Source organism: Calypte anna, chromosome 1, assembly GCF_003957555.1.
Source record: "Calypte anna isolate BGI_N300 chromosome 1, bCalAnn1_v1.p, whole genome shotgun sequence".
NCBI classification, from domain to species: Eukaryota; Metazoa; Chordata; class Aves; order Apodiformes; family Trochilidae; genus Calypte; species Calypte anna.
Window position 1 is genome coordinate 11,388,150 of NC_044244.1, and position 26,620 is coordinate 11,414,769.

Sequence of the window (26,620 nt, forward strand, 5' to 3'; positions counted from 1 at the left end):
ATTCAGTCACTTTCTTACTGACTCTGTAGTGTTACAGCAGCTACGCTTACTTTCCAGCTACAAAATACTTCTATTTACTGAAGTCTTATGCATCAGCTTACTCATGTGAGCAACTTTACTCCCAAAAGTATAGGGACTTACTGGTTCCTGTGTTTGCAGGCTCAGCTATAAAGGAATAATAAAAGGCATTTGTGTTGTATTTGGTGAACGTGTTTCATTATGTGCTGCTGTTATTTTTACCAGTAGGAAATCCCTTGTGTTAGATACCATTAAAACTAGATACATCACACTGAGTACCAGTTCATGCCCTCCTGGGATGAAACCGTGTGGAGGGGACTGGCAGAGAGAGCTTGGCATGTCACAAAGCCCTTTTCAGGCTCTTCAGGGGCCAGGCAGAAAATCTGCAAGCTCATTCTCTCAGCAACATGCTGGCACACTTGCTCCATCAGGGACAGGGTTAGTCTTGTTTTACACCTCTATCACCATAAAAATGAAACAAAGTTATCTGAAAGAGTGTAGCTGCTGCAAAATGGCCTGATAAAAGGCTTAATTTCCTCACAATATATTTTCAAATAGAAGACCAAAGCAAGCCATGGATTTCCATGTGTCCTCACTGTCCTAAACCCCAAGAATATAACCCAGGGATGGTATGATGGCAAGACTTCATGCATACAGTCTACCCAAAACTTACCCTCAGAGAATCCTGCAAAAAATACTGCATCCCTCTGTCATCCTTCAACTAGAATATCCTTCACTCTATCCTGATCTTAACAGGTATGACCTGCCATTGCACTCACCAACTTTCCTTCATCTCTAAACTTGAAAACTGCCATCCTCTTCTGGTTGAAGATCCACTAACATGGAGCTCTGTTTTGGGAGAACTGCTAAGGCTCCTTCCATCTACTCCCTACCCCTCTGGTGAACTGTGGATCCCTGAGATGGGTCTGGCTCACATTGCTGCAAAGCTTCGGAAGGCAAAGGTAACGCAACTGGACCACTACTTCCACCAGCTTTGCATGATTTTATTTTAGATTAATACAACTATCTGAAACAGTTAGAAGTGAAGAGGTCCACCAGCTTGATTTGTCTAGAACATGTTAAACCAGAAATGCTCTGACCTTTAGGCACTTTAAAATGGCAGTTCGTACCATTACTTATTTTGCAAGCCATCTACCTATTACCTACTGTTAATTTCACCTGACTGAAAATTGCAGTGAGCATTAAAAAAATTCTGACCAATAAACCATTTGAGACCCCTATGAAATAGAAAATTGCACCCATAGGATTCCCTTCCCCCATCTCCCAGGGAAACTTCAAATATTTCCTGAAATATTTCTTAAAAAACTATATTTTTGGCAGATGTCCTGGGGTTGTACATACATTGTGGTGAACATTATGTAGCATTTTACTTTCAATTATCAGACAAATCAACAACTGCAACACTATACCAGCAGAATGACTAGAAACTCTGAACTAAGAAATGGTAACTACCTTAGTAGAATGGGCTTTAGTAGAGCAGAGGACTCAGCAAAGAAGTAACTGTGGAAACATCTGGGAAACTGAAGATGTCATGTCTTGTAACTCCTAAGCAATTTGCTTTCTACCTCATTTTCTAACTAAAAAGCAAAACAAGATACAAGAGTCAGTAGATTCAGAGAGAATGAACCTGCTGATTCTCTTGTTCTCTTTCCAATTGTCTTAGGGATATGGCTTAGTTCAGGTCTTGTCAGTCTTAATGTCAGACTCGATGATCTTGAAGGTCTTTTTCAACCAAGGTTATTCTGTGATTCTGTATGTGCCTATTCCAACTCCAAGTGCACGAGGATGTTCCACAAGTAATTCTGGGAGAACACGAACTGAACAACCCTGGTTTCCCACAGACTTATACTGAGGCTGATAATGAGCTGTAATTGAAACTTTTCTCATTACCAAGGCATTTATATGGTCTCTCAACCATGTGAATCACTGTTTAATAAGAAGCAAGTTCATGTTACAGCCTTTGGGACATTTACAGGATCTCTCAGCCCTACCCAGCTGCCTATTTTCATGAAATAACTTAATTATATTTGAGATAGATATGGGTGAAACTGCCCAACAGCTTCAAAAGTTATTGGAGAAGGAGACACAGCCAAGCATGATCACATAAAGACCTGTTTCCATAGGAACCTAGAGGGAAAACAGCAATACAATTTGTGAAAAATTTCATTGCAGACTCACTTTAATTGAAATTTTAAAAATATCTGACCAGCTTTAAACCACATGCTGTAACACATACTATATTTCTCCTGCTTTTCTCCAATCAGTACTCAGTCTGCAGCCCATTGCCTTCATGTATCTTGCTCCACTGTATACTGCAGGCACAAAAACTATGTTCCTTCAAGTCAGGAGGACTTCAGATGGAAACTATTTTTTTAGGCAAGGCAGGCTTCTCAGAAAGACATGCCAAATGCTGCACTCCACTGCTAATGCACGTGTTATGCATATGACAGAGCAAATTAAAGGGAGAGCCCAGAGCTGGAGCGGGTTACAAGATCACCTGCTGTACAAAAAGCATCTCAGTGCTCGGGCAGAGAAAGCTCTGGAGATTGGAAGTATCAATCTTTGGCTGCGACGGTCATTTGCAGTTTGGGGCCAAGGAGCAGATGGCAATCTGAGGGAAGGTGATGAACATCTGGTGGGTGATGGTAAGTAGATTTTATAGAAAAAACTGCCACCACTCTCTACATTATACACTCTTCAGGTGTAACACCCACCCGAGCTACCAGCTCCTGTGGCTGCAGTACCAAGCACTAAAAATTATGCCCATATACAAATCTATAAAACAAACCCTAAGACCTCCTTAGATAGGGAAACCGCCCTGCATAGGTTTGTAGCATTGAGGTCCGCAACATAACCGTTTGTTTTTCTGCCCGCGTCTGTGGCTGGGTTGTTCCCCGCCACGAGAAGAACTGCTGGACCACAACCCTCCTCTTCCTCTCCGTCTGGGGCAGATTCCTAAACCCCACAGAGCACCCCGGCGGGTGCCAGCCCCAGGGTCCGGCGGGGCCCAGCCGGTCGAGACCCCCGACCACGGCTGCCCGAGCCACTTTGCCCCCGGGCGCCCCCCCTCGTCCGGGGCTGGGTGGGGCCGGGCCGGGGATCACAGCTCTCGCCTCCGTCCCCCCCTCCACCAGCCCGCCAGCTGCCGGCCCCCCCCGCCTGGGCCGCTCTCCGCCTTCTGCCGACCGTACCAGGCAGCCTCTCTCTCGGCCTTCACTACCGGGTCAGGCGAGGCGGGAGCGACGAGGCAGCGCCCGCCTCGCTCCGGCACCGACACCGACACCCCTCCTCCTGCTCCCCCCTCCGCGGACGTCTCCTCCCTCCTCCCTCCCTCTCTCCTTCCCTCCCTCCTTCCCTCTTCCCTCCCCGCTGCCAGTTTCTCTACAACTAGTACATCCACGCGCAGGCAGGGTCCCGGCCGCCGCGGCTGCCATGGATATCAGCTAAAGCCGGGCGGAGAGGGCAGAGAGGCGCTCCCCGACCCAGCTCCCGAGCCCCGCGGGGCCGCCGCGCCCTCCCTCCCGCCGGCCGGCAACAGCGTCCGCCGCTCCCCGCCCGCCCCGTTCCTGCCCCGGAGGAGCCGGGCTGCCCCGGGGACAGGAGGGGAAAGAGAGGGAGGGAGGGAAGAATCACGGAATACAGGGAGGGAGTCGGGCAGAGCATCCCCACGGCAATGTCCAAGGGCTTGAAGAAGAAAAGCCACTGGACGAGCCGAGTCCACGAGATCGTGATCGTGAGGAACCCGGAGGGGCAGCTGGGCTTCGAGCTGAAGGGGGGAGCCGAGAACGGGCAGTTCCCCTACCTGGGGGAGGTGAAGCCCGGCAAGGTGGCCTATGAGGGCGGCAGCAAGTTAGTCCCGGAGGAGCTGCTGCTGGAGGTGAACGAGACCCCCGTGGCCGGGCTCACCATCAGGGATGTGCTGGCTGTGATCAAGCACTGCAAGGACCCCATCCGGCTCAAGTGCGTCAAGCAAGGTAAGGCGGGGACGGTCGCCCCTCCGGGGGCTGGGGCAGGTCTGGGGGTGGCAAGGGGGTAGCAACTTTGTTGCTGCAGTTTGCCTTTCCCCCTCCCCGCCGGAGCCGCCCCCTCCCCGCTGGCGGGGGGGTTGGGGCTTGGGGGGAGGATGCGAGCGGCGCTGCGCGGTGCCCGCAGCCGGGCGAATTAAATGTGCGTCAGTGACAGCGCTTCGCCATGCCGCGGGAGGGAACGGGGACCGGGCGGGGGGGGCAGCGCCGCCGGGCAGCCCCTGCCCTCCGCAGCCGCCATCCGCCTCCCGCCGGCACCGCTCTCTCCTTCGACTGCTGCTGCCGGTGAGGCCGGGGAAGCGGCCGGGCGCGGCTGCGGAGGGGGCTTGCCCTTGACTCTGCTTGGCTCCGGGCGCCTTGGCTGTGGGGCAGGGGCTTGACGCTGCGCGCTGCGTCTCGGGAGGCATTAAGGGCGGCTTTAGCATCTCTTTAAGTGTCATTAGCGGAAAAGTCATTCATTTGATCCTTGCTGAAAACGATCGCCTAATCCTAGGGAGCGGGGAGCTCAGAAAAAGTGGGAGGGAGCGGCAGGAAGAAACTTTCGGATTTACTTTTGCCTCTCTTCTCTCTCTTATTTATTTTTGATGTACTGTAATAGGTTAATACATTTCTAGGAAAGTCAGTAGAGAAGAGGCGCCACAGATGCTGTTTACGTGTTTGTTTTCTGCCCTCTTTGAACTATGCTGAGTCGGGCTAGCGGCAGCTGAACTTGTAAGGTTTCAGCAGCGTGTGCGGTGTCTCCTACTCCAAGAGCATTTCTGAGGCACAGGAGCTGGGAGCTGCTGTGGGAACCAGGTCTGCAGGTATCCCTTGGACGTGGATGGTGCAGTGGCTGTAGGCGTTTCAGCTGGGCAGTAAGCTCTGACATTGAAAATTTGGGGATTTCTGCTGTGGGAAGATTTTTGATGCTGTGGATGAGAGGCACTTGTGCTCTCTAACTGTAGTCATCAGCCTTTAGCTCAGAGGACATAAAGGAGAGTTCCCCTCATTTGGTATGATTTTGTAATTTCATTTCCTCACTGAAATTGGCAGATTATTGTCTAAAGTGGCATTTGTGATGCTTCTGAATACCCAAAAGGTGTGTCAGTTAAAAGTTTATCCAAACGTGGCAAAATCAGTATAAAGAATTTGACTTTCACTCAGGCCTTCAAAATGTACTTTATGATATATTCAGTTATCTGCATAAGGTCAAGCCTCTAAATAAGTATATCATTTGGGATTTTTCTATTTGTGCTTTCAGGTAAGTTGTGCAATATGTTGTAGATCTTATCTTGATATTCAGCTAATGCAGTGAGATACAAAAAATTTTGTGATAAGTGAACATGAGAAGGGAGTATATTGGATTCCGTCTTGTACCTGGACTCCAGGAGACCTGCTCTGTAGTTTTTTTCAATGTTTTAGTGTGAGTGGTCGCTGCAGTGGTGGTCTTTGCAGAAGTCTTATAGATGCTTTACAGTAATGCCAACTTGAGGTTACATTCATTTACTACATGAAATAGCCTATCCCACCTCTTCACTGTTTTTCTAATATTTCTCTTTAAGTCAAAGCAATCACCAGTGATTCAGTAATGTGTGCACCCTTAATAAGGATATCTGTCAGACACGAATTAGGGACATTAGTCAGGCTTTGAGTCCACGTATTACTGCAAGTTTTTTGAATGAAACACAGAGGATGAGCCGTGGATTCTGCCTAGTTTATATGTATCTCTGAGGAGTTTTACTGCAGTATGCTAACACACTACTGTTCTGATGTGACTCCTCAAAGCAGTGGCCAGATGACTGTGTGTTTGGAAATGACAGTTCTGCATAGATTCTTGGACTAAGAAAGACTTCCTGGCTGGAATGATCTTTCTTGCACTCCAACATCCTTTACTTCACCAAAGGGAGAAGCCTTCTGGATCCAATTTACTATTTCTCAAGAAAAGAGTCAATGCTTTGTGTATTTGCCACCTAACTCCTCCTTCAGTGTAATCCAGACTAATCTCTACACCCCTCGGTTACAAAGCACAGGTAGCTATGTTACGGCAACAAATTACTGTTCCCCAACAGTACTCTGTATCAGTGTAGGAGAGAAAAAGCTGGGTAATAAAATCTCTATGTTTTTGTAATTTTTGTTCCCATTTTAATTATACAACACCTTTCGTGTGCTGGAACAAGGTTAATGACTCTGTTGTCATTGTTTCCACATAATTTATCAATGATATCTCTAAATTAGAATAGCATGACCTTGAATGCACCATGTGATTGTAGCTGCTTCTTCAGTGCTGCCTAGGAATGAAGTCAGAGAGAAATGTGGAGGTAGGACATGACTATTTATAATGTGATTCTTCAGAGACTGTGAGTATTTCTCTTGTTTAAAAGTTTTGATAATTCAGCAGTGAAAATTCACTTGTAGATGAGATCAGGAAGCAGCTAATTCAGTTTACAAGAATCAATTTAGCTGTTCTGAAGTACAGAAAATAAAGGTGTGTTCATGAGTTTTCATTATGTTATGTTTAAACAGCCTCTCTTAGAAATAATGAAATACTTAATCTTTTATTACATTACGAGGTGAAATGCTTTTTTAGGACAAGGCTGATGGACTATTGATGTATGTTGTTTTACGTGAGCTGAACATCTTGAGCTAAAAATAGTGACTTAGAATAATAATCATATAAAGTAGGAGTTGCTGAATATCGTCAGGAGGAGTAAACTTCATGAGAAACTAATTAGCACTTCCATGATATGATCTGACACAGAATTATGACACCCAATAAATACAGCTTTAATGCAGGAAATTATTGACTCGTTTTGCACAAGGAAAAAAATTTGTAAGAAATTATTGTTACTATTTTTTAATCCTAATTGGAAAAATTTGCAGAGAATTATTTCTTGGACACTATTTCCTGCCTGTTTTGTTTTTTTTTATGAGCCACTCACTTTGCTACTGTTGGGAGGATCCTAGAGATTCTTTTAAAACACATGGTATGAAATAGTGATTCAGATGAAGCTAATGGCAAAGCTGTCCATGACATCAAATGCTGAAGGCAGGATTTCCTCTGTAAAATCCTACACTTTTCTGAATATATATACTTTCAATGAGAGAATTTGATGCAGCAGCCATATTAGTAAGGTATATTTAGAAATGTTGTGCATTCTGACCTAGTGCTCTCAAGTGAAGAGAAAACCCTTACTGTTTCTGAAGGAAATGCTTCTGATGTTGAATATGATTTGAATATGATTTGAATATGATTGTTTTTAAGAAAAGTTTAGATCAAGTATTATCTTCTTACCATAGATGCAGAGATGCATAGTTGTAAAAGCAGCAATGTGTAAAGGAAAGCCATCCTCATTTGGTAAGTAATCACTCAGGGAAGGGTCATGTGAGGGTCAATGTTGTCTCCAGTTCCACTTTCTGTTCATCACTGCTGTCTCAGATTCATTGTATCCTTCTCCAATAATTCCTATCAGTAGGAGGCACAGGTCCATGATACGCAGACTCCAATACAGCTTGGTTTTCATTTGGTTGTAGGACCTTCAAATTAAGATCCTGGTTTATATAGGACATCTGTCTTGCCTTCTCAGTTGTAGTGCATAAGCCAGGATCTTTATTCTTTGCATAGAGTTACAAACTTCCACAGGTGCATTCAGCGGAATCCCATGAACAGTCTGAAAACATGGATTTCAGAACTTGGGACCACTGCAGCAGATTTTTTGCTGTAGCTGACCCATCTCTTCCTCAAGGAAAGTGGTTTGGATACACTAAGTAACCAGTCCGTTCTGACTAACTGAGCAATTTAATTTAGTATTAGAAATATTTAGTTTTGTGAGTGAAATTTATACTTTATATTGACACTTTCTAATATCTCGAATTGTGATTTCAATTAAAACCTGTCTTACTGTTCACATTTTTTTTTTCATTCAAAAGTTGGCAATAAGTTTTGGTGTTTTCAGGTTTTGCCCTGCATGTGTAAATACCACGTCTGCTAGTTAAAATGTTACAGTTTTCCTGCAATCTTTTTCATACACATGTTCCTAAGTATAGTTATGTTTTTAAGAAATTTCTTTGGTTACTTAAGTAATTCTCTTCTACATTAATTAAAATACTCTGTGTATACAGACTGTCTTTTTGTATTTATTTTTTTCCTCTGGGTATGCATATATACTAAGTTCCAAAATGTGAGTGTTGGATAAATTTTTCTTCACTAATATGAAGAACAATATTTTAAAATAGAAAGCCATATGGTTTCCCCAAAGGAAAAAAAAATCACAAGGGTCTTGAAAAAATCAAACCCCAAAACTTACAAAAACCTGCATGGTTGTACTTCTGGTATATAATGCAAATATAGTCTTTGAAAATAAATTGTACTTCAGATCTACTCCTTTTCCTAACTTGTGATCCTCAGGATTTTACAAAATCCAGAAATTAAATTCAGAGTTCTCTTTTTACCATTACTTGATGTCATTCTTCTGCTTGTCCATCTTAATTTAAAGACCATTGAAGTTGGCTTCTGAATTGGGTAGCTTGTGATTTATTCTTCACCTTCTCCAGAGAGATTGTGATGTTTCACATCAGGAACTCTGTGTGTTCACTGATGGTAGAATTATATCCATCAATCTGTTTCCTTGTCTGAGAAATACAAATGTGCCATTAGGGGCTGTGGCCATGACTTTGTTAGTGCATCATTTCCTTGAAGAAATTAAACAATTGGGAGTGCTCTGCTTATTTTTGTTGAGTCACATTTGGTAAAGTTAATCTCACACTAACACCCGTCCATCTGTTGATGCTGTTGACAACAAAAGGAAAATAGTGGTATGAGGGGGTAAAATTGCTTTTGACTTATTTTATGCATCCTATCACCTCAACTGCACTACTTCAGCTTTTCATGAAAGGTATGGATTCTGAGTGTTTGGTTTCTGTGTTCGTGATCTTCTCTTTGCTCCTCACAGATGAGGAGCTCCTTTCATGACATGAAAGAGTTGATAAATTATTTATCTACATTTTAGTATACAAGATGTGGTGTGTACTTGGAAAAAGTACTCCTTCAGAATGCCTTTATGGAAGGAGGTGCTCATAATTGTGATTTAGAAAGGGTGATGGAAAGTTCTGCACTAGTTGTAGAAGCAGATGTTTCTTGTTCTTCTCTTCCTTATAGCAGTATAAACAAATACAAAAAAAAGGAAAACTTTTGCTGGAGAGCATCAAGGCAAGGGTAGAAGAACATAGTGCTATTACTTGTCTGTTAATATTCTGGAAGTAATTTTTTTTCTTCCATGTGTTTAATATATGTTTATAAATATATGAGTATAGATATACATATATATATATATATATATGTTTTGAGACCTATCGGTAGGACTTTTTATCTGTAGGTTGAGAGTGTGTAAGACTTTGTGTAGTATTGCCACATAGTTATATATAATGATATTTATGGGCTACAGTACTGATCTAGAATGTTTTCCATACAGCTTTTTAATGTATGCACATATATATATACATATATATATATATATATATATATACAGTTACAGTGACAGTTACAGTGAACTTGGCCAGGAAATGTGGAATATGGCACAGTATTCTGGAACAGGAAAGAAAATTATCTAAAAATTTTGAAATAGGATTGTAGATGCCTAGTCAAGCAGGAGCAGTCTGCAGTGCAGAGTCTGAAGCTATTGTTTTCTGTAGTAAAGTGCCCATCTTTGTTTTCTGTTGCTGAATGTCATTGCAATGACAAATTCATGACTGAATTTTCTAAAATCACAGGGGCTGTGATCACAGCAGAGTCTCTTCAGAACACCTAATTTCTTACAAATCAGCTTTCTTTCAACATCATGGAAATCTACCCAGTAGAAAGGTGTAGAAGTCTTGCTATCCATTTGAATATCTTTGTCACTGTAGGCTGAAACTGCCACACTGGAAAATGGAATAGGAGACAGAAGCCAGAGAAAAAGGGAAAGAGCAAAGGGCTTTAAAAAAAAGGAAGTTTACCTACCATTCCTAAAGTGGCCAAAAATTCTCACTGGTAATTGATAATCTCTAAAATACTACCTTTGTTACTGCTTCAATGTTCTTTAACACTAGCCTAAAAAGTCTCATTAATTTAAACTTTGTATCCATAATTTGCACTTTTCACTAGAAGTTTAGTTAACAGGAGGCTGTTTGTTTGTATGTGCCTTGTAGTTAACCTTTTTGCAGTGTGTAAATGAACCACAAATGCATTATTTCTGAATTCTCCATCAGCACATTTCTGGGATCCAGACAACTTAATCAAAAAGTATGTTGCTGCCAAGATACCACTTCCAGGTGTCTCCTCATTCAGATATAGGTTACAATTAGTAGGATATGAATAGTGGTGTTTCACTCTCCTTATCAGCTTCACATACTTCTCCTGGATGATTTTTTCCACAATGCTTGAACTCAAGATGAAGGAATGTAAGACAAGGAACAAAATGAAGAAAGTAAAATGTGGGAGAGAAAGTGCCAGGAAAAGATATAATCAGACATTATTGAGCTAAAATATTATGGGTTTGAGAAATCACATATTCTGTCATATTCAAGAGATGCCATACAGCCCTGAGGAGATAGCACAGCACAGGGAATGTGAGTTTCATAGATCTTAGTTCCTCAAAATATGCTGGAATCTCTTGCTGGGCTAAAGATGATTGCCTATAATACTCATATTTGACTGGTTAAAAAAAATAAATGTATTGCTTCTTCAGCTGAAATCATGAATACTTCTTAATGTATAAATGTTTCTGTCCTAAACTCTCACCAAAGTAGAGTAAAACAGTGGTGCTCCCTGAGAAATGGAGGAGAAGCACATATCTATGTGGGATAGCAGATTTATGTAGGATAACTTTTTTGTGTGTGACAGTCCTACAAAATTTGAGGTTTACCAAGTAGAGTTTAGTTACCACTGCACCAGAACTGCATGTGAGGTCTCTTGTTGAGGTGCCAACTTGACCTCCCTAGCTCACTTTCTACATCCTCCTTCTCTGGTACCAAAATGGTTGTGATTTCACTGACCTTCAGAAGTTGTGCTGGTTCACAAACACCAATTAACTTTTGCACCTTTCTTTTCAGACCTCTGACATTGGGAAGCAAGCATTACAGTTCAGGTGTTCAAGTCCATGGTTTGCAGACAAGACAGAGTGGCTATGTCCACTTCCAGAAAAAATCTGTAGGCGAAATATTGCCTCCTGGCATGTCTGTATCACATTTTTCTGACTCTCTTGAATCATCCTTAGTTCAGATTACTGTACTTAAAGGATCTCCCCCATATAGCTTTCTTTCTTACAAACAGTGGAGCCACCTACCACCAATCTCCTTCTTTCTTGCCTGCTCTCAGTTTTTCTGCTACTGAAGCATCTTTGTCCAGATCTTCTTATGCCCCTGGAATTCACCTTGACCCTTTCAAGTAGTACCTATATCAGGGCTGGCATCAGTGCCAACTGATTTATTCTGCCAGTAAGATATTTCTACCCTTTATGTTTTAATTTACTTAAGAAAGAATGCAGAAACTTGTTCTGACCAAGAATTTTGGCATTCCATGATTGATTCCAGATTGTTCCTGTTCTGATGGGAGCAAGCCAGGTATAGTAATCTCCCATTGTTCCTGGTCTGCCATGATTGATTCCAGATTGTCCTGTTCTGATGGGAGCAAGCCAGGTATACCAATCTCCCATTGTCCCTGGTCTGGGAGATACGTAACACAGCCTTGACAACATATGGTTGTCTCTATAGCCAGTGATGGCAGTCATTTCATTGAATTGTTCAGAATTATTAAATTGTTCACCCATTCCAAAGATTATCACACTGGGAGCCAGGATTTTCCATTGGAAGTTTGGTCAGACACTGATGACAAAATTGAGATCTCCCGCTGTCTGCAGAATCACAGCAAGTTTGTTTGTTTTTAAGGCCTCAGAAGAAATACCATGTCCTCCATATGCAGAAAAAAAACCCCCAAACAAACAAAAAAACCCCACAACACATAAACATATTTTCTACTGACGACTAATGCTGATAGAATCACTATGAATAGCAGAACATCTGGAAAATACTATTAGTATAATGAGCAAAATTTTCTACACTGTACACTAGCAAGTACCTTTTATAGCTGTATTAATGTAACATCAGTACTGCAGAGTGGAAATCCTTCCTGGAAACAGTGATCTTTTAATATTCTATCTTGGCATCTTCATCTCTCACCTTGTCTTTGCATTTGTCAAAAGGAGATGAGGAATGTGATTGGTTAAGTTGCACATTTTAAAATTTTTTTTTAATATTAATAAAAAATATTCTTACAGTCTTGTTTCTTGTATGGAAATCATGATGAATTAATCTGTGTATTTCAATAAATTAAATCTGGTTTTAAATATTTTACTTGTGCTTCAGAAGCTGAAAGGGAACAAAAGAAGGATGTTAGTCTCATTTCAGGACCTATATTTCAGATATAAGTTCTTACAACAATTTTCTTCTTTGCTTGATTTTAAGCTCAGATTGAAAACTATGGAAAGATTCTTTTTGTAATCTATATGAATGGAACAGAATGAATAGTTTCTAATGTGTTAATTCACATAACTGCTTCTTTTACTAGTATTAAAGAAAATGCCTGTTAGTTTGTATTATTACCAAGTCCTTCTTTGTGCAAAATCTGTATTAATAAATATCACATAAGCCTCTTATGCTTTCAAAATGGTACGTTAGTATAAACAAGTATTAATCCCATTATAGTTTAATGCTCTGTCCTTATATTTTTATAAGAACAAGTTTTTATATTTCAAAGTGTTGCAAAGTCCTGTTGCAGACAATATGCTAGGAGAGCACCGAGCTGCTCCCATCCATGAGGTGCTGTCCCTGTGGAGTGGGAAAGGCAGAAGCTGCTTGACTCTTGTAGCAGACTGGGAGAGGAATTGAGCATTTTTTTTCAATTTAAACTATTTTTGTCTTTGGTTAGGTAAAGTGTAATTACCCCCCAGATTTCCTGCACAGCCACTACACTTCTCTTTTGCAAAACTCTTTGAAGCTCAGTTCTGCTGTCTGTGGCAGTGTTTGGTGGTGTGTTGGGACTCCTGTTCATTATATTGACAGTGACTGTTTTGCTGGTATTTCTGATTACTCTTTCCATGTGGATTTGTTGTATCTGCATGGTGACTCGTATGAAGTCTGAAACCTTTTGGTGAGAGGAACTGCCTTTTTGTTATAGCAACTGGCATGGCAGTTTCACGTTGGGAGTCTCTGGTTTCTATAGCAATGCAAGCATTCACATAAAATCCAGAGTTTCCCATAATGACTTTCTTGATAATACTTACTTGATAGTTCTTGATAATGGGAAATATTCTGTATAATTTTAAAATAGGTTCTTTAGCTCAAATTGATAGTATTTGAGTCTTCATGATAGAAGCTGTAAAGCCAATAAAAGATGAACAACAGAATTTAAGAGAATATGACCAGTTCTGACTAATGTGAAGCTTCTCTTATTGGTAGTACTTTCCAGTCTTTCCATTACAGCTGCTCCTAGTGAAGCCTGTTCAAAAAAACCTTAGCTATTCTGAATACAGAGAATATATTTCCTGAAAAATTTAGGTTTTTCTTTTTATCTGCTCCATTTACTTGTGGAAGAACATTTTCCCCCTGTAAACCTCTAGAAGAATTACTGGAATTTCTGATAAGCCAGTAAAAAGAGCTTTTTCAACACTAAATCTCTTTGGTCATTTTCCAGTAAAAATAGCATAAAGGGTTTCAGGAAAAGATTGCTTTACAACACTGGGGGTTTTGTTGAGAAAACAGAGGAAAACCAAGATGCTGGGTTTTCTTAATTAAAATTAAGTCAGTAATTGAAATATTAATTAAAAGGTCCCCTGGATTCATATGTTGAGTTTTTATGTTACATCTGTGTTACTTATGCACTGAGACATTCTGCAGAGCAGATGAACTCATATAATAAAAAAATGTCTCCTGTAAATACGTATGAAATATTTATAGGGGGTTTTGTGCAGGTAATATGACTTGGAGAAGTATAACAGCTACTTAGCCTTCATAAGGAGTCATGTTCGAGTGTGTGTGTGTTTTAAGGGTAATAAGGTTTCTGAATGTTAAAAGTTGGAGAAATATTTTTCTTTCATACCTGAGAAGGCACCTCCTGAAAATGAAAGGAGCAGTATCAGTTTCTTTTAGAAAAAGAGAAAGATCCAGTAGCAGATCAGTGGTGTTCTTCAAAGCTGATGTTGAGTAAATTTCTAATAAATAGGAAGCAACTTTCTCCCTTCTTGTTGTAGGAACTGATTGCATTGAGCTGCAACATTCCTCCCTTTGGAAATGCATTCTGTGGCCCTCTAGTGAGAATCGTGCTGCTGGCAAAGAGATTTGCAGCTGGGACATTGAAACAGAAGTTATCACGTGTATTGTTCTAGATACTAATATTACTCTTATTATTAAACTATCTGAATAGCTTCTAGATTCTTAAAATTCTTTACAAAAAGAGCTTATTCAGAATCCACCAATAGGGAGTTACCCTTGATGTGAATTTCAGTGGAGGAAGATGGGATGGTGTAAAACGTCCTTGCATCTTTGGTTCCTGACATGAGGTATTCCTGGCTATGAGATACTGTTCTTAAAAACTCTTAGGAAACTGCTGAGTTTCACAATGGTGGTGATTTAAGAATAGAATCACAGAAAGGTTTGGGCTGTTCCACCCTCCCTTTGCCACGAGCAGGGACACCTCCCACTAGACCAGGTTGCTCAAAGCCCCATCCAGCCTCACCGTGAACACTTCCAGGGAGGTGGCATCCACAGTTTCTCTGGGCATGTGTGCTGTCTTTTTATGCTCTTGGTTTTGGTTTTCTGTTTTTGTTTGTTTGCTTATTTGTTTTGTTTGGCTTGGTTTTGTTTGTTTGTTGTTTTTTGATGTTATTTAAAGCCTATCTACCTTTCTAGAAAGAAATATGAATAGTTAACCACTAGAGCTGGCACTGCATTTCTCCCATGCAATTGCTTACATTTTTTTTATTCTTTAAAAATAAACCTTTTTAAACATAAATGTTATTATTAGTGTATCAAGACAACTGAAATCCAATCCCATGGAGACTGGTACTACAAACTGGCAGTGAGAAACAGTTGCTGCCCCAGAGGGTTTAGAAAGGCTAATTAGACACAGCAGATAGGTAGGAAGAGACAGAACCACAAAGGTGGTGAAATTACTTGTCAGAAATCTCAGGTCAATCAATAGCAGAGTAAAGAACCCTGCAATGTAATTTAAAAGTCTATGCAAGCAGCACTGCATCCAAGTAAAGGACACAAGCTGCAAAAAACCCCTTCCTATTCAGTGAGGATTTCTATTGATTGCTTGAGTAAAATATTTTTGTAGGTATTTATTTTAAATTCCATGACAAATCCTGTATAAAGCAAGAAGCTTTGTCAGTAACAAACAGAAGTGTGCAAAGGTACAGAGGAGTGTGGTGTGTCTCCTAAAATAAAATGCCTTTCAGAAATACATTTGAAGCAGAAAAGTGTAGAAAACCAAGTAATATACATTTATATATTTTAATGAGATATTTATGTTTGTTTGCAGTGCTAATTGGACATGGAGTTACATCAATCACACTGATATATTTATTTTTTTTTAAGATGCTGCTTAACAAGTGGCAAATTATAAATAATTTCTGTGGGCTTTCTTGGGGGTGGGGTTTTTTTACCTTTTTGTAATAGAAAGCTTCTAATTTGTTTTGGAAATAAGAAAAGTCTTAAAAAGTGCTACCACAGGAGAAGTTTGGCTTTCCAAGTGACGCATACAATATACTAATTAAAAACGTAGTGGGAAACTCTCAATTTTCACAATGCTGGGAGACTTCACATCAGCTTTGGTGGATGGTGACATCCTTCAGAGCCCTAACGTTGCCATTTTTTACCCAGACTGGGTTATTGTCAGAATCCTAGATTTATCCCCACTGGCAAAAATATTAGGGTTAGGGTTTAGAGTTGTCAGATGACAGCAGTCCAGATCACTGAGGAATTGTGGAGAATGAGACTATCCTAATGTGATGAGGACATCTGGTAACTCTGGGGAGAGCTCCACTAAGTAAGTTTCATACATTTCAGGTATTACTTCAGTTGTAGTTACATTAATGGTGCAACTGTGTCTGTCAGCTTTTGTCCCTCTGTGGAGAGCAGTTGTTCCCACTTTGTGCTTTGACCTCTTTGGCATCTCCTCATGTCTCAATGGAAGCTATTCCTTCCCTCTCCTCTTGGAGAAGCCGGCACAGAGGAAAAGGTGGGAGGACTCTGGCACTGAGCTGGTGAGGAATGTCTACCTGAGCTGCTGGAGTACAATTCACTCTGAGGATCTTCTAGAAAGTCTCCATGTCTTCTTCTGTCAGTGACTGGGGCACACTGTGTAAAGTTAGAGATGATCAGTGAGAGAACAGTGTGATTTTGTCTCATACAAGCAAAGAGACTTAGGTCTTGCTGAATCCACTGTCCTTTTTCAGGAGAAAGAAGTTGCATAACATTAAGGATGACATTCTTAGGTTCTGCAATCCCCTTTTAAATCCCTTTATATTTACCACAGTATTCTAAGTCCTTTAAGTATTACTAGCACAAGCCAGTGCAGCACATTATGGACACCCAAACTGATGCAAAAACTTAAGTCTGCTTTTGACAACCATGTAGTACTGTTGGCTGTACAGCACCCTTTATTATGTAGTTTGTTTGGTCTTGAAATTGATCATGAGCACACTGTTGACCTGCATGAAAAGTTGATGTCTTCAGCCTCAAAAGCACAGAGGGTCCACAGTACATGGTGGTACTACACAACCATTTGACAGAGAAAATGTGTAATGGTGTCTGCAGTCAGTATCACCAGGGAACAGGTGAGATGCAATGAACTTGGGCTAAGACACCACAGTTAACAGTCCATATTCCTGTAAAGAGAAGAATCTTAATAGAATGGTTTAGGTTGGAAGAAATCTTAAATATCACCTCGTTCCAAACACCCTGCCTGGGCAGGGACACCTCCCACTGGAATGGGTTCCTCAAAGCCCCATCCTGGCCTTGAACACTTGCAGGGATGGGGCATCCACAGCTTCCCTGGGCATCCTGTGCCAGTGTCTCACCACCCTCATCACCCTTTCCTTGCTATTTCTTCCTTGGACCTAGAAGGTCCAAGCTGCATTTGATGGAAAAGTGGGAACATTTCCCTCCCAGGTCCATCACCAGGTCTTTGCTGTCCTGAATTCTAGCCAGCAATCAGTCCTGCCAAGTGTTCTCCTAGCAGGAGCTGAAAATACCTGTGTTGGGTCATTCTGTTCTGGAGAACAGGAATTTTTTTCTTGTGCATGTGTCTGTCATCAGAAGCATGGGATAGCTGAAGCTGGACGGAGTGCTGTACACAACCACATCCCAAGACAGATGAGTGAGTGGTGGGGGATCTGAGCTTTCCTTCAGGGAATGTCACATGGAGCACCATAAATCTGTCCCTGGATACACGCTTGCAAGCTTGAATGGGCTGTAATCTGACTCAGAGACCATCCCGTGGAGCTGTTCTGTACAGTAATCTTCAGTGATCCTTGGTGGAGGACTACATTTGGGTAGGAATACCTCAAGTAATACCTGAAATATTTCCTTCTTCCTCCTCAGTTTTTTTTTAAAGCACAAAAAGAAACCGAATACCAACCTTTCAAATTTTTTTTTAATTTTTTTTTTTTTTAAGCAGAACACTTGTTTTCTCACCAGTCTTTCTCAGCGTAGTTATATCTGTTTAACCTGAGAGCAAGTGCTCCCTGCCACGTTGCTGGACTGGGGTTATGCAGAGTGAGAAGAGTGCCATCTGCTCAGCCACCAGCTAGTTGCTGCTTTCAAGTTCTTGTTCAGAAGCCTTCCTAGCAAGAGCTGACCAAATCTCATCATGTTTATCTGCTAAGATCTGGTGGATCACAGACCTAGTGGCTGGACACAGGGCTCTGAGTCAAAAGCTTATAAACATTTATTCATGTTTTACCTGAAAATAGTGATGTGTGTCACTGCTGGGAGACAGTTTCTGATGATAGCCAGGACCAGCCTAGCCTCTGTGTCTCTGTATCACTTTTTTTCTTTTTTTCCCCTTTTGAGCTGGCAGGTACAGATACTGCTGTCTCCTGAAGACAGCCTGCAGCTAAAGGAGGGTGGGACTCCAGTGCATGATTTGCAAAAGAGCTTTTCAGAGTGGAAGCAGAATAGAGAGGGGACAAAACCATCAGCCAAGATGATCTCCAAGTCAAGGAACACTCTTTAAATTTTAGATTTCTAAACATTTTTTTCTGCTATGAAAATCATATTTTTTTAATCTGCAGCAATTATTTTCTAACTAAAATGGATAAACTATATTATAGGTGACTTTATAAATACCATTATTTATTCTGACCCCTTTTTTCCTCCTTGCTTCTCTAACTTGTGCGCTGCAAGGTCTGTTTGAGTCTTCTGAATGCTTTGAATCTAATGTAAAACACATACCTGTAGCAGATAGACTCCATCTTTAGGTCCTATGAGCTATTTTATACCTTTGGGGTTTCATAGAAGAAACAAGAAACCCTGATATTTGGAAAATGACTTTATCAATTTGATTAAAAGTGTTACAGGTCATGTAAATTTGGAATTTGGCCTTGAGTGGCTAGAAACTGCAGTTTTCTGAGAGGGTCAAACCTGCAGGTGTTCTGTAGTTCTCAGGATGAGACAGACATTTCTTAACAAGGCCTCTGCCAATGTTGTTTCCCATGATGAGCAACCCAGTGACTAGCCCAGATGGAAGTAGTTGAGATCCCCAGGAGGGATTCAGGAGCCTTCTGCAGCCTTCCTTTGCTTCCCATAGGAGCAGCCTGGTCCCACTGCCATCCTATCATGGCACAACAGCTTCTGACTACTGCAGCCCAGGGATGTTTGTAACTACTTCTCACATGTTGTTTTTTGTTGGTTTTTTTTTTATCAGTCAGCTTGGGGATCTTCCTTTGGAAAAAGGTTTGTCTGTTAACAGTCAGCTGGGGTCATGTTTGCCTGCAAAAAACCTGCAACACCCCATAAATTCAGCTTTGCTTCTGTCAAACAGGACAGCCAAGGGTTACATGCCCATGCTGACTTAGGCTGTACTGGCTGGAATTACATTGAAATGCATGAATTTCATGTATCTTGCTGAGCTTTGCTTTATTTTTGTGTGCCAATATCAACTACTCAGGGCACTTTCACATCAGAATTATCAAGTTCACAGTATGGTGTGGAATAGTTTGTATTTTTCTTGTAGGAGAATTACCAATTGACTGTAGATAGTACATTTCCATGCTAGAACTGTGTTTTAAAGGTTTATAATTGAGTTTTGCTTACTAGAGCTGTCTGAAAGCAATGCCTGTAATTTGTTTATGTCTTAGAACTGTTTATGAAACAAGGAAATTTTTGATTGTTGTATTTTTCAGAAAAGTTTGTGAAATATTCCTGTAATCGCTTATCATAAATATAAAGAATAATCTGGCCAGCAAAGAAAAGAAAGAGGGGAAAAAAGAGGCAGGAGTGGAAGATTTGTCAGGCTGAAGTGCTGGTGCTACTGCATTAGGATTTCCATCTTTTCAGATTACAGATCCTAGCACAGGTTGTCTCAGGAATTTTTAAGGACTGGATCACAGAGATGGGAAGTTTCACTGGGAATAGATGTCCTGCATTTGGAGACCTGTCTCTAATGTATGGGAAGAGCTGTGCTGCAGCCATGCTTAGGAGATGGGAGAGGCCTGGAGCTGCTGCCCTAACCCTGACTACGGGAGGGGACAAGGGAGGGAGGCTGCAGGGGGATGATTCCAGTGCCTTGTGCTTGTGGAAGCCCTGTGAGATGGAGGGAAGTCGTGCTTGGCACCTAAAGAGGCTGTTGCTAGAGCCCAGTGCTGAAGCTTTTGCTTAACATCGAGCCAACTACTCTCCTGGCTCCAGGGCTTACCATGAGCTCCCTGCTGTGCCTCTTCCCCCCTACCAGGTTTCCTGTCCCATGGGCTTTGGCAGCAGGGTGGGGGCCAAGGCCTATGGCAGAATTCTCTGTGATGCCTTACAAACCACAATCGATATGCAGATATTAGTTGAAAAGTCACAACAGCTCATAAAAGCTGTTTGTTGTTTTTTGTCATGAAATACGGCTCATCCTGGCGAAGAAAAAAATGTGCACGGTCTAAAAAAAAGTCACGTGCTTCCCAATTTTTGTGAGCCTCTGTGAAGAAACTGTATTTTTAATGCATAACTGGCTAATCAACAGAATAAAGGATATAGAATCCAAAACATCTTTTTTCTTTCCAGTTCTGTTAAGCATGTTATATATGTAAACTGACCTCTTTTTGTAACTGTTTTCTGATTAAAGGAATGTTTTTTAATTTTATTAGTGGATGAGGTTCAGTTTTCCTGTAGAAATCAAAACATATCCATGTTGGGTCCTTACTGCCATGTTGGAGTATGTTCAGCATCAATCATATCAACACTCTCCTGTATTCCAGCCTTCAGTTCTGTAATTTGAAAGGTGTTAAGTGCATAATCTCACTGTGTTCCAAAGATGTTGGAGAGCTTGGCTCTTTTCATGTTTCCACCCCATGTTTTAAGTATGTATTTTACTCTATAGCTCAAATGTCAGAATACTTAATATATGAAGTAATGTGTTGCTTCTACCCGTGTCACTTAATGGAAAAAGAACAAAAAAACCTCCCAGCCCTGAGGAGTTCAATATTGATAAAGGTGCTCTCTTAAGGAATAAAGATATAATTGTCCCCCCAAAAACCCTGTGAGAAAAAAGAAAAGAACAAACAGGAGGCAATTGAAAATAAAAATTTAAAGCATTCAGAAGAGGGTTGGAAGAGGGATTTAAACCATAATTTAAACCCAGTATTAATCCATTAGAGGTGATGCAACACTTTAAAATCCTTCCATCAGTATTTAACTTGCAGCTGTTGGAGCCTGGAGATGTCTTTGCTGCAGCTCACTAGCTATAGGGCCAGGCAAAGGGAACCAGGGTGCTTCTTCTTGGGGTGAGCCCAGGCTGGGCTGGAGTGGCTGCGGCTGGGAGGGGAGAGAGAGCCAGGGCCAGGGGGGGCTTTGGTGGTGGTGGCTGAGTGGGAGGATGGAGTTTTGGAAGTGGGCTGCATAATTAGTCTGTACTGTCCTAAGACAGACCAGTGCATCACTTCTTGAAAGTTCACTTTTCTAGTTATTTGGATGCAGCTGTATATGTAAAAGGGTCCGTATGTTACAGTCATGGTAAAAGGGTAGTGGTTTGTGGTATATCCCATTGGATACAGTGCTGAGATGTGATAATGTTGGTATTGCCTGTCAGAATCTACAGGCAGCTCCAATACATATTTTCAATGAGGTGTTTGAGTGCAGTGATGTAGACTTCAAGATATTGTAGTAGATCAGGCAGTGGACCAGCAGTGAGGAGGTCTGGGCTCTGTCTGGTTCTCTAGGGACCTTAAATTTCTTAGTCTCTCTGGCCTTACTTCCACTGTGACAATAAAATCCCCAAGGATAATAAAGTCATACAGAGTATTAAACTAATAATAGGTTTGTTCTTCAGAAATATGTCCTGGCAGTAAATCAGCTAATAGTTGTAGTACATTTTTCTGCAATAGTGAGGGTCACATACTAATACGACTTGTAATTGTTAATTATTTGGTATTGTCTTGATCTGAGAAAACTAAACTCTCAAAGCTGTATCAGATTTTGTGTGAATAACAGATAAATTCTAATGTTTGGGTTTTTTGCTGTTTTTGTTTTGGTTTTGTTGTTTGAATTATAATCAATTTTATTTCAAGGGTGTATTTGTTCATTTTGTCTATAGATTATGCACTGGCTCAGTGTGTTTCCTGTATCAGTCTGGAAACAATAATCGATTCAGTGATCTCTTTTATTGTGTCTGTCTTTTTTTTTTTTTTAAAGTTGCATGGCAAATACAGGCTTTTCCCTTAGCTAGGAAGTGTTTTTTCTGCTTGTATTACTCTTCCAGAGGGAAAGTTTCTCTTTGCTTAGCTATCTTTCTCATGCTAGCATGCTCACTGAGTGCATTATCCTTCTTCTTTCACCAGGGAAGAATGTGTGCTGAAGGTTTTATTTAAGCATTTCTTTAATACCTATGGCCAAATGTTTGGACTCTGAGGTAGTTACTGGCAATTTAATAACTTACTTTCCAACAGAACTGTAGTAGTAGAAGTTAATGCTGTTTATGATTATTGTTTTTGCCCTAGATGTTCCTCCTAAGGGTCTGCAAACACTTTGGAAGATATCCAGCCAAAAATACATCCCTGTTTTGTTATTCTTCTGCATTCTTCTCATATTGTGATTTGTAAATTTTATTTCTTTATTTAGAGAGTCTTCTTTCTTGTTTTTATTTCTTTTCCTTTCTGAGCTGTTGCACTTCAGTTTCATCCAAATTCGTAACTGCAAGCACTCTTTGTTGTAGTGGCAGCACTTCAAGTGAAGAGTTATGAAAGTCCTCAGAGTCAATAGTAAAGGTGACTAAATTGTTCTCTTCATCTGTTTTTGCTGGATTTTAATTGCACAAATCATACAGGCTGGTTGTAGCATTTCAGTAAAATTTGTAGGTAAGTAAAATTTTAGTAAAAATCAGTTTTAGATGCATACAAGAGAAGGCAGGAAAAATACAAGGTCCCACTTCACAACAAAGTTTTAAACTTGATTCCAAATGCATGTGATTTTGAAAATAAAAAAGTATGCTACTCATTTCATCTTTCAGTTTCATATTAGCTATATTAAATTGCAGTACTTTTTCTGAAGAACACTTGGTTCTTTTGTGCACTTTCAAATTGTTTGGGATTTGTTAGGTGGACTAGATTCCAGCACTGGGGTTGTTTATTGTTCTCAGATGTGAGGTAAGATATGCTGTCATCTTTTCTTTTGTCTCAGAATGATTTTTCAAAACTATGGTTAGTTTATTTGAATAGCCTTGAAAGAAGAATTCTATAAAAGGAGAATAATTCATCGGCTTGAAAAAATACAAGATTTAAACAAGCTGAAATAGATTATTTCTGTTTGGAGATTTTTACCTGCAGTTTGGTTACAAAATCTGCTATCAGTTAGGACATTGTAAGCCCTGATAAAATCTTCACTGGAATTGCTCTGCATTCATGGACAAAGCTGAAAACAGGATATGCTCCACTTTGTACTTTGCATATTAAGGTAGCAGAGGCTCTCATTACTGCATTTACAGGCGCAATACCTAAGATTACTGAAGATAGGTATTTTTATATATATATATATATATATATATATATATATATTTAATGTATCCCCCAGAAGTTAGGCTGAATTCCCTTTATTGATTGGAAAGGACCTAAATATTTGGCTTGGGTGCATAGTAAACTATTATCCACCAAAACTTTAATGTTCTACATCTTAGTTCTGATTTATTATTTATCAAAATATCCAGTATGAGGAGTTGTGGGGGAAGGATTTGTTGTTCAGTGTTCTGGAGCATGAAAACCAGCTCTGGTTTGGAGTGATCTTTGATTCCGTATCTTTGATTCCATCTTAACACAGCTACAAATATCTTAGCCCATGCATGTCATTCACATTTAAACCAAGAACCAGTATTGTAAGTTTTCATCATCTTTATTTTGTGTAATCTTCTGGCTACAAAGCAATTGAGATCGGTAGTATGAAGTCTAGTTGTACTTCCTCAGCTCCAGCTCTTAATCAATACATAAAGTATATAAATGTTTGGGGTTTTTTTTAAACACTATATGATAAATTACTGTGGTAAACCTGTGTTCAGAAGGGCTCAGTACTTCACCACAGCTGACTTAGGAACTGGAAAAGAAAATGAAATTTGGGTGGCTGCATCACAGTGGCTGAAAAAGCAGTTTGTAGGTGAAGCATTTGCTTAAAATTATTATCATGATCACATTACATGATTCCACATTAGGGAACAAGGAAGTTATGTTTCATTTTTTTGCATTCTGTGCAAAATTACATCTTTTTTGTCAGATTTAGGCTTTAAAAATCCCCCATCATCTACGTTGCAGGTAAATAGGTCACTGTTGCCAACCAGCTGGATAAGTCTTGACAACACTTTTATAATTTAGTTGTAAATTTCTCAGATGAGAGTTTTCTAATATTTTCTAAAATAAACCCTTAAGTGCATTTGCAATAGGAAGCTCTACTATAAGTTAATTTATAAGATAGTTAAAGCTAGTGTCAGATTTGTCTACAATAATAGATAATTTTTCTATATATAGTAAATGAAAGAGCAAAATATATGATAATTAAGATTTTTACTTACCCAAATTTATCAAAGGCCATCTGAAACTCAAAATATATTTTGACAATACTGTTTGAGATTCACCTGAGAAATCGGCAGTATTATGCATTTTTTTTAAAATAGTTTCTCATTTGTTCTTATCAAATGTTGAACAATTCTAGATTTTATTGATGTTAGAATTATGAGTAATTGTTTTTATATAGTAATACCTGGTATCAGAGATCTAAATCCATTTTTTAAAGTAGAGTGGTGAAATTGAGATGAAATGGAAATGAGTTTTGTAGCTTCTCTGAATCATCATTAATCTCACTAGGAAATATGAACTTCTGATGCTGTGGGGTTTTTTTTTAAATCTTATTACAATTTTGGGCAACCAAGATAATAGGACATTGGAAGAAGTTTTGAGCTACCATCAGTATTGGGATACTACAGTGTGTAACCCTACAGAAAAGCTTGTCAAGATTGGGATTTTGAAAGGACATCAGGAAGAAGGGGATCACTGAAATGAAATAGTCCTTGTGAAGCTTCTTCCAAGGGAAAAGGGTTTCAGTACTCGTCTGGCACAGCCTTGGTTTCCACAAACAATTTTATGAATCCTGAGAGAGCTGTGGGGCTGTGGAGAACACTTGGGACTGAGGCCAAAACCTGTCACGTATTGACATTCTATGCGATTTGACCTCAGTCAGCATCACAACTGTCTTTTGTTCTCCAGAGTCCCAGTGCATGAACTAACACTAGTAAGGTTATTAGTGATTCAGTTTTCTGTACATGATTTGGTTCACTAATTTATTTATTTAAAAGAGCTGCTTGACTGTCTTGCCAGTTCATTACAGTTGGTGCCATCTATTTTCAAGCAATAAAACATAGGTCTTCATTTCTGCAGGTACCTTATTCAAGGGGAGGAAACATTGCATCTTATTACTGTGTTGTATACTCATATAAAATAAGGCTCAGTGTTTACAGAAAGAAAAAGATGTGGCCATGCATCTCAAAGACGCTAATGGATTTTTTTAATCTCTGTGGAGGAGACAAATGATGTGAAGAGGATGGTGAGAATTTGTGGTTACTTTTCTAGTAGGAGTGTCTTACATCCCCCATAAATAATTGAATGACGGTGGTGTTATTCAGATCTATTTGCTCTTGGTAAAACAAAAATATTTTCCCTGGGTAAATACACTTGAGAAGTGGTAAGGGGGAAGGTACCTGTAATGCTACACCACGAGAGTGGCAGGGTGACTTTCTTGACATGAACACTTCTGGCTGGGAAGACTGCCTGATGGCTTCTGGAGCATAAAGGTTGCTCTGTGGGCATTTGGAATGAAATGGGAAAACATTTTCACCTAGGTCACTACTCAGAGTTAGGCACATCAGGCAGGGACAGTGCCTGGGGTGTCAGGTCTGGGCTGCCCTGGGCTGCACGTGCTGGGTATGCTGGGGAGAATGGTGTTGCATGGAGTACCCCATGGGAACACTTAATGGGCTTTGTAGCACATGTACAATAAAGTTACTCTGTCAATAAAGCCTTTAATGCAAAACTTCTGCATGTCCCAGTTACTGTTAGAATTCAAAAACTTTGTGGATCCCTTGTAAAAGAGCAGATTGCTTGTCAAGTTGTAAGGCTGGGAGGGAACAGGGATATGTTAGGGATATCTAGCAGCAGATACGTAAATTTACTACAGCTTACAGTAAAATTTACTTACTAACAGTCTAGGCTGCATGTGACCAGCTGAGATAAAATGATCAGTATTTATGGAATGACCATGAATGGTCTGTGAAAAGGTAATATCTAAAAGCTATCAAACTATCATTACAACCTAAAGAGTTGTAAATAGTTCACAGAATCTCAGAAATGTCATGGTTGGAAAAGACCTCTAAGATCATGGCATTCAACTGTCAACATCCCTCCCCAGAAAAAATAAAAAGCAGAGAAACAAACGAATAAATAAATAATTTTATACACACATACACACACATATCTATATATATCTATCTATAGATAGACAGATAGATAGGTATATCTATATATCTATATCTATATCTATAGATAGATAGATATCTGTATATTTACTGTGTGCACTAGAGTATGTCCTGAAGTGCCTGTGTTACACGGTTTTAATTTAAAATACCTCCAGGGATGGTGACTCCACCTCCACAGGCAGCCCATTCTAGCACCTGACTACTCTCTCAGTAAAGGCATTTTTCCTTTTGTCTAGTCTAAATATTAGTTAAATAGTAATATACTAAATAAAACTAAATATTGTGTTCATGTACTTACTTTATTGATCTGATCCAGGCTGTAAGATTCTTTTGTTCG

At 40.1% G+C, this 26,620-nt stretch overlaps 1 protein-coding gene across 1 annotated transcript in view; it reads left to right on the top strand.

The window, feature by feature from the left end:
- Positions 1 to 3,712: 3,712 nt before the first annotated feature.
- The window catches only part of MAGI2 (membrane associated guanylate kinase, WW and PDZ domain containing 2), a 694,450-nt gene continuing 671,542 nt past the window's right edge, over positions 3,713 to 26,620 (top strand). The window contains exon 1 of the mRNA XM_008493015.2: positions 3,713 to 4,013. Coding sequence (XP_008491237.2) covers positions 3,713 to 4,013 — 301 coding nt within the window. The remainder of the gene's footprint in view (positions 4,014 to 26,620) is intronic.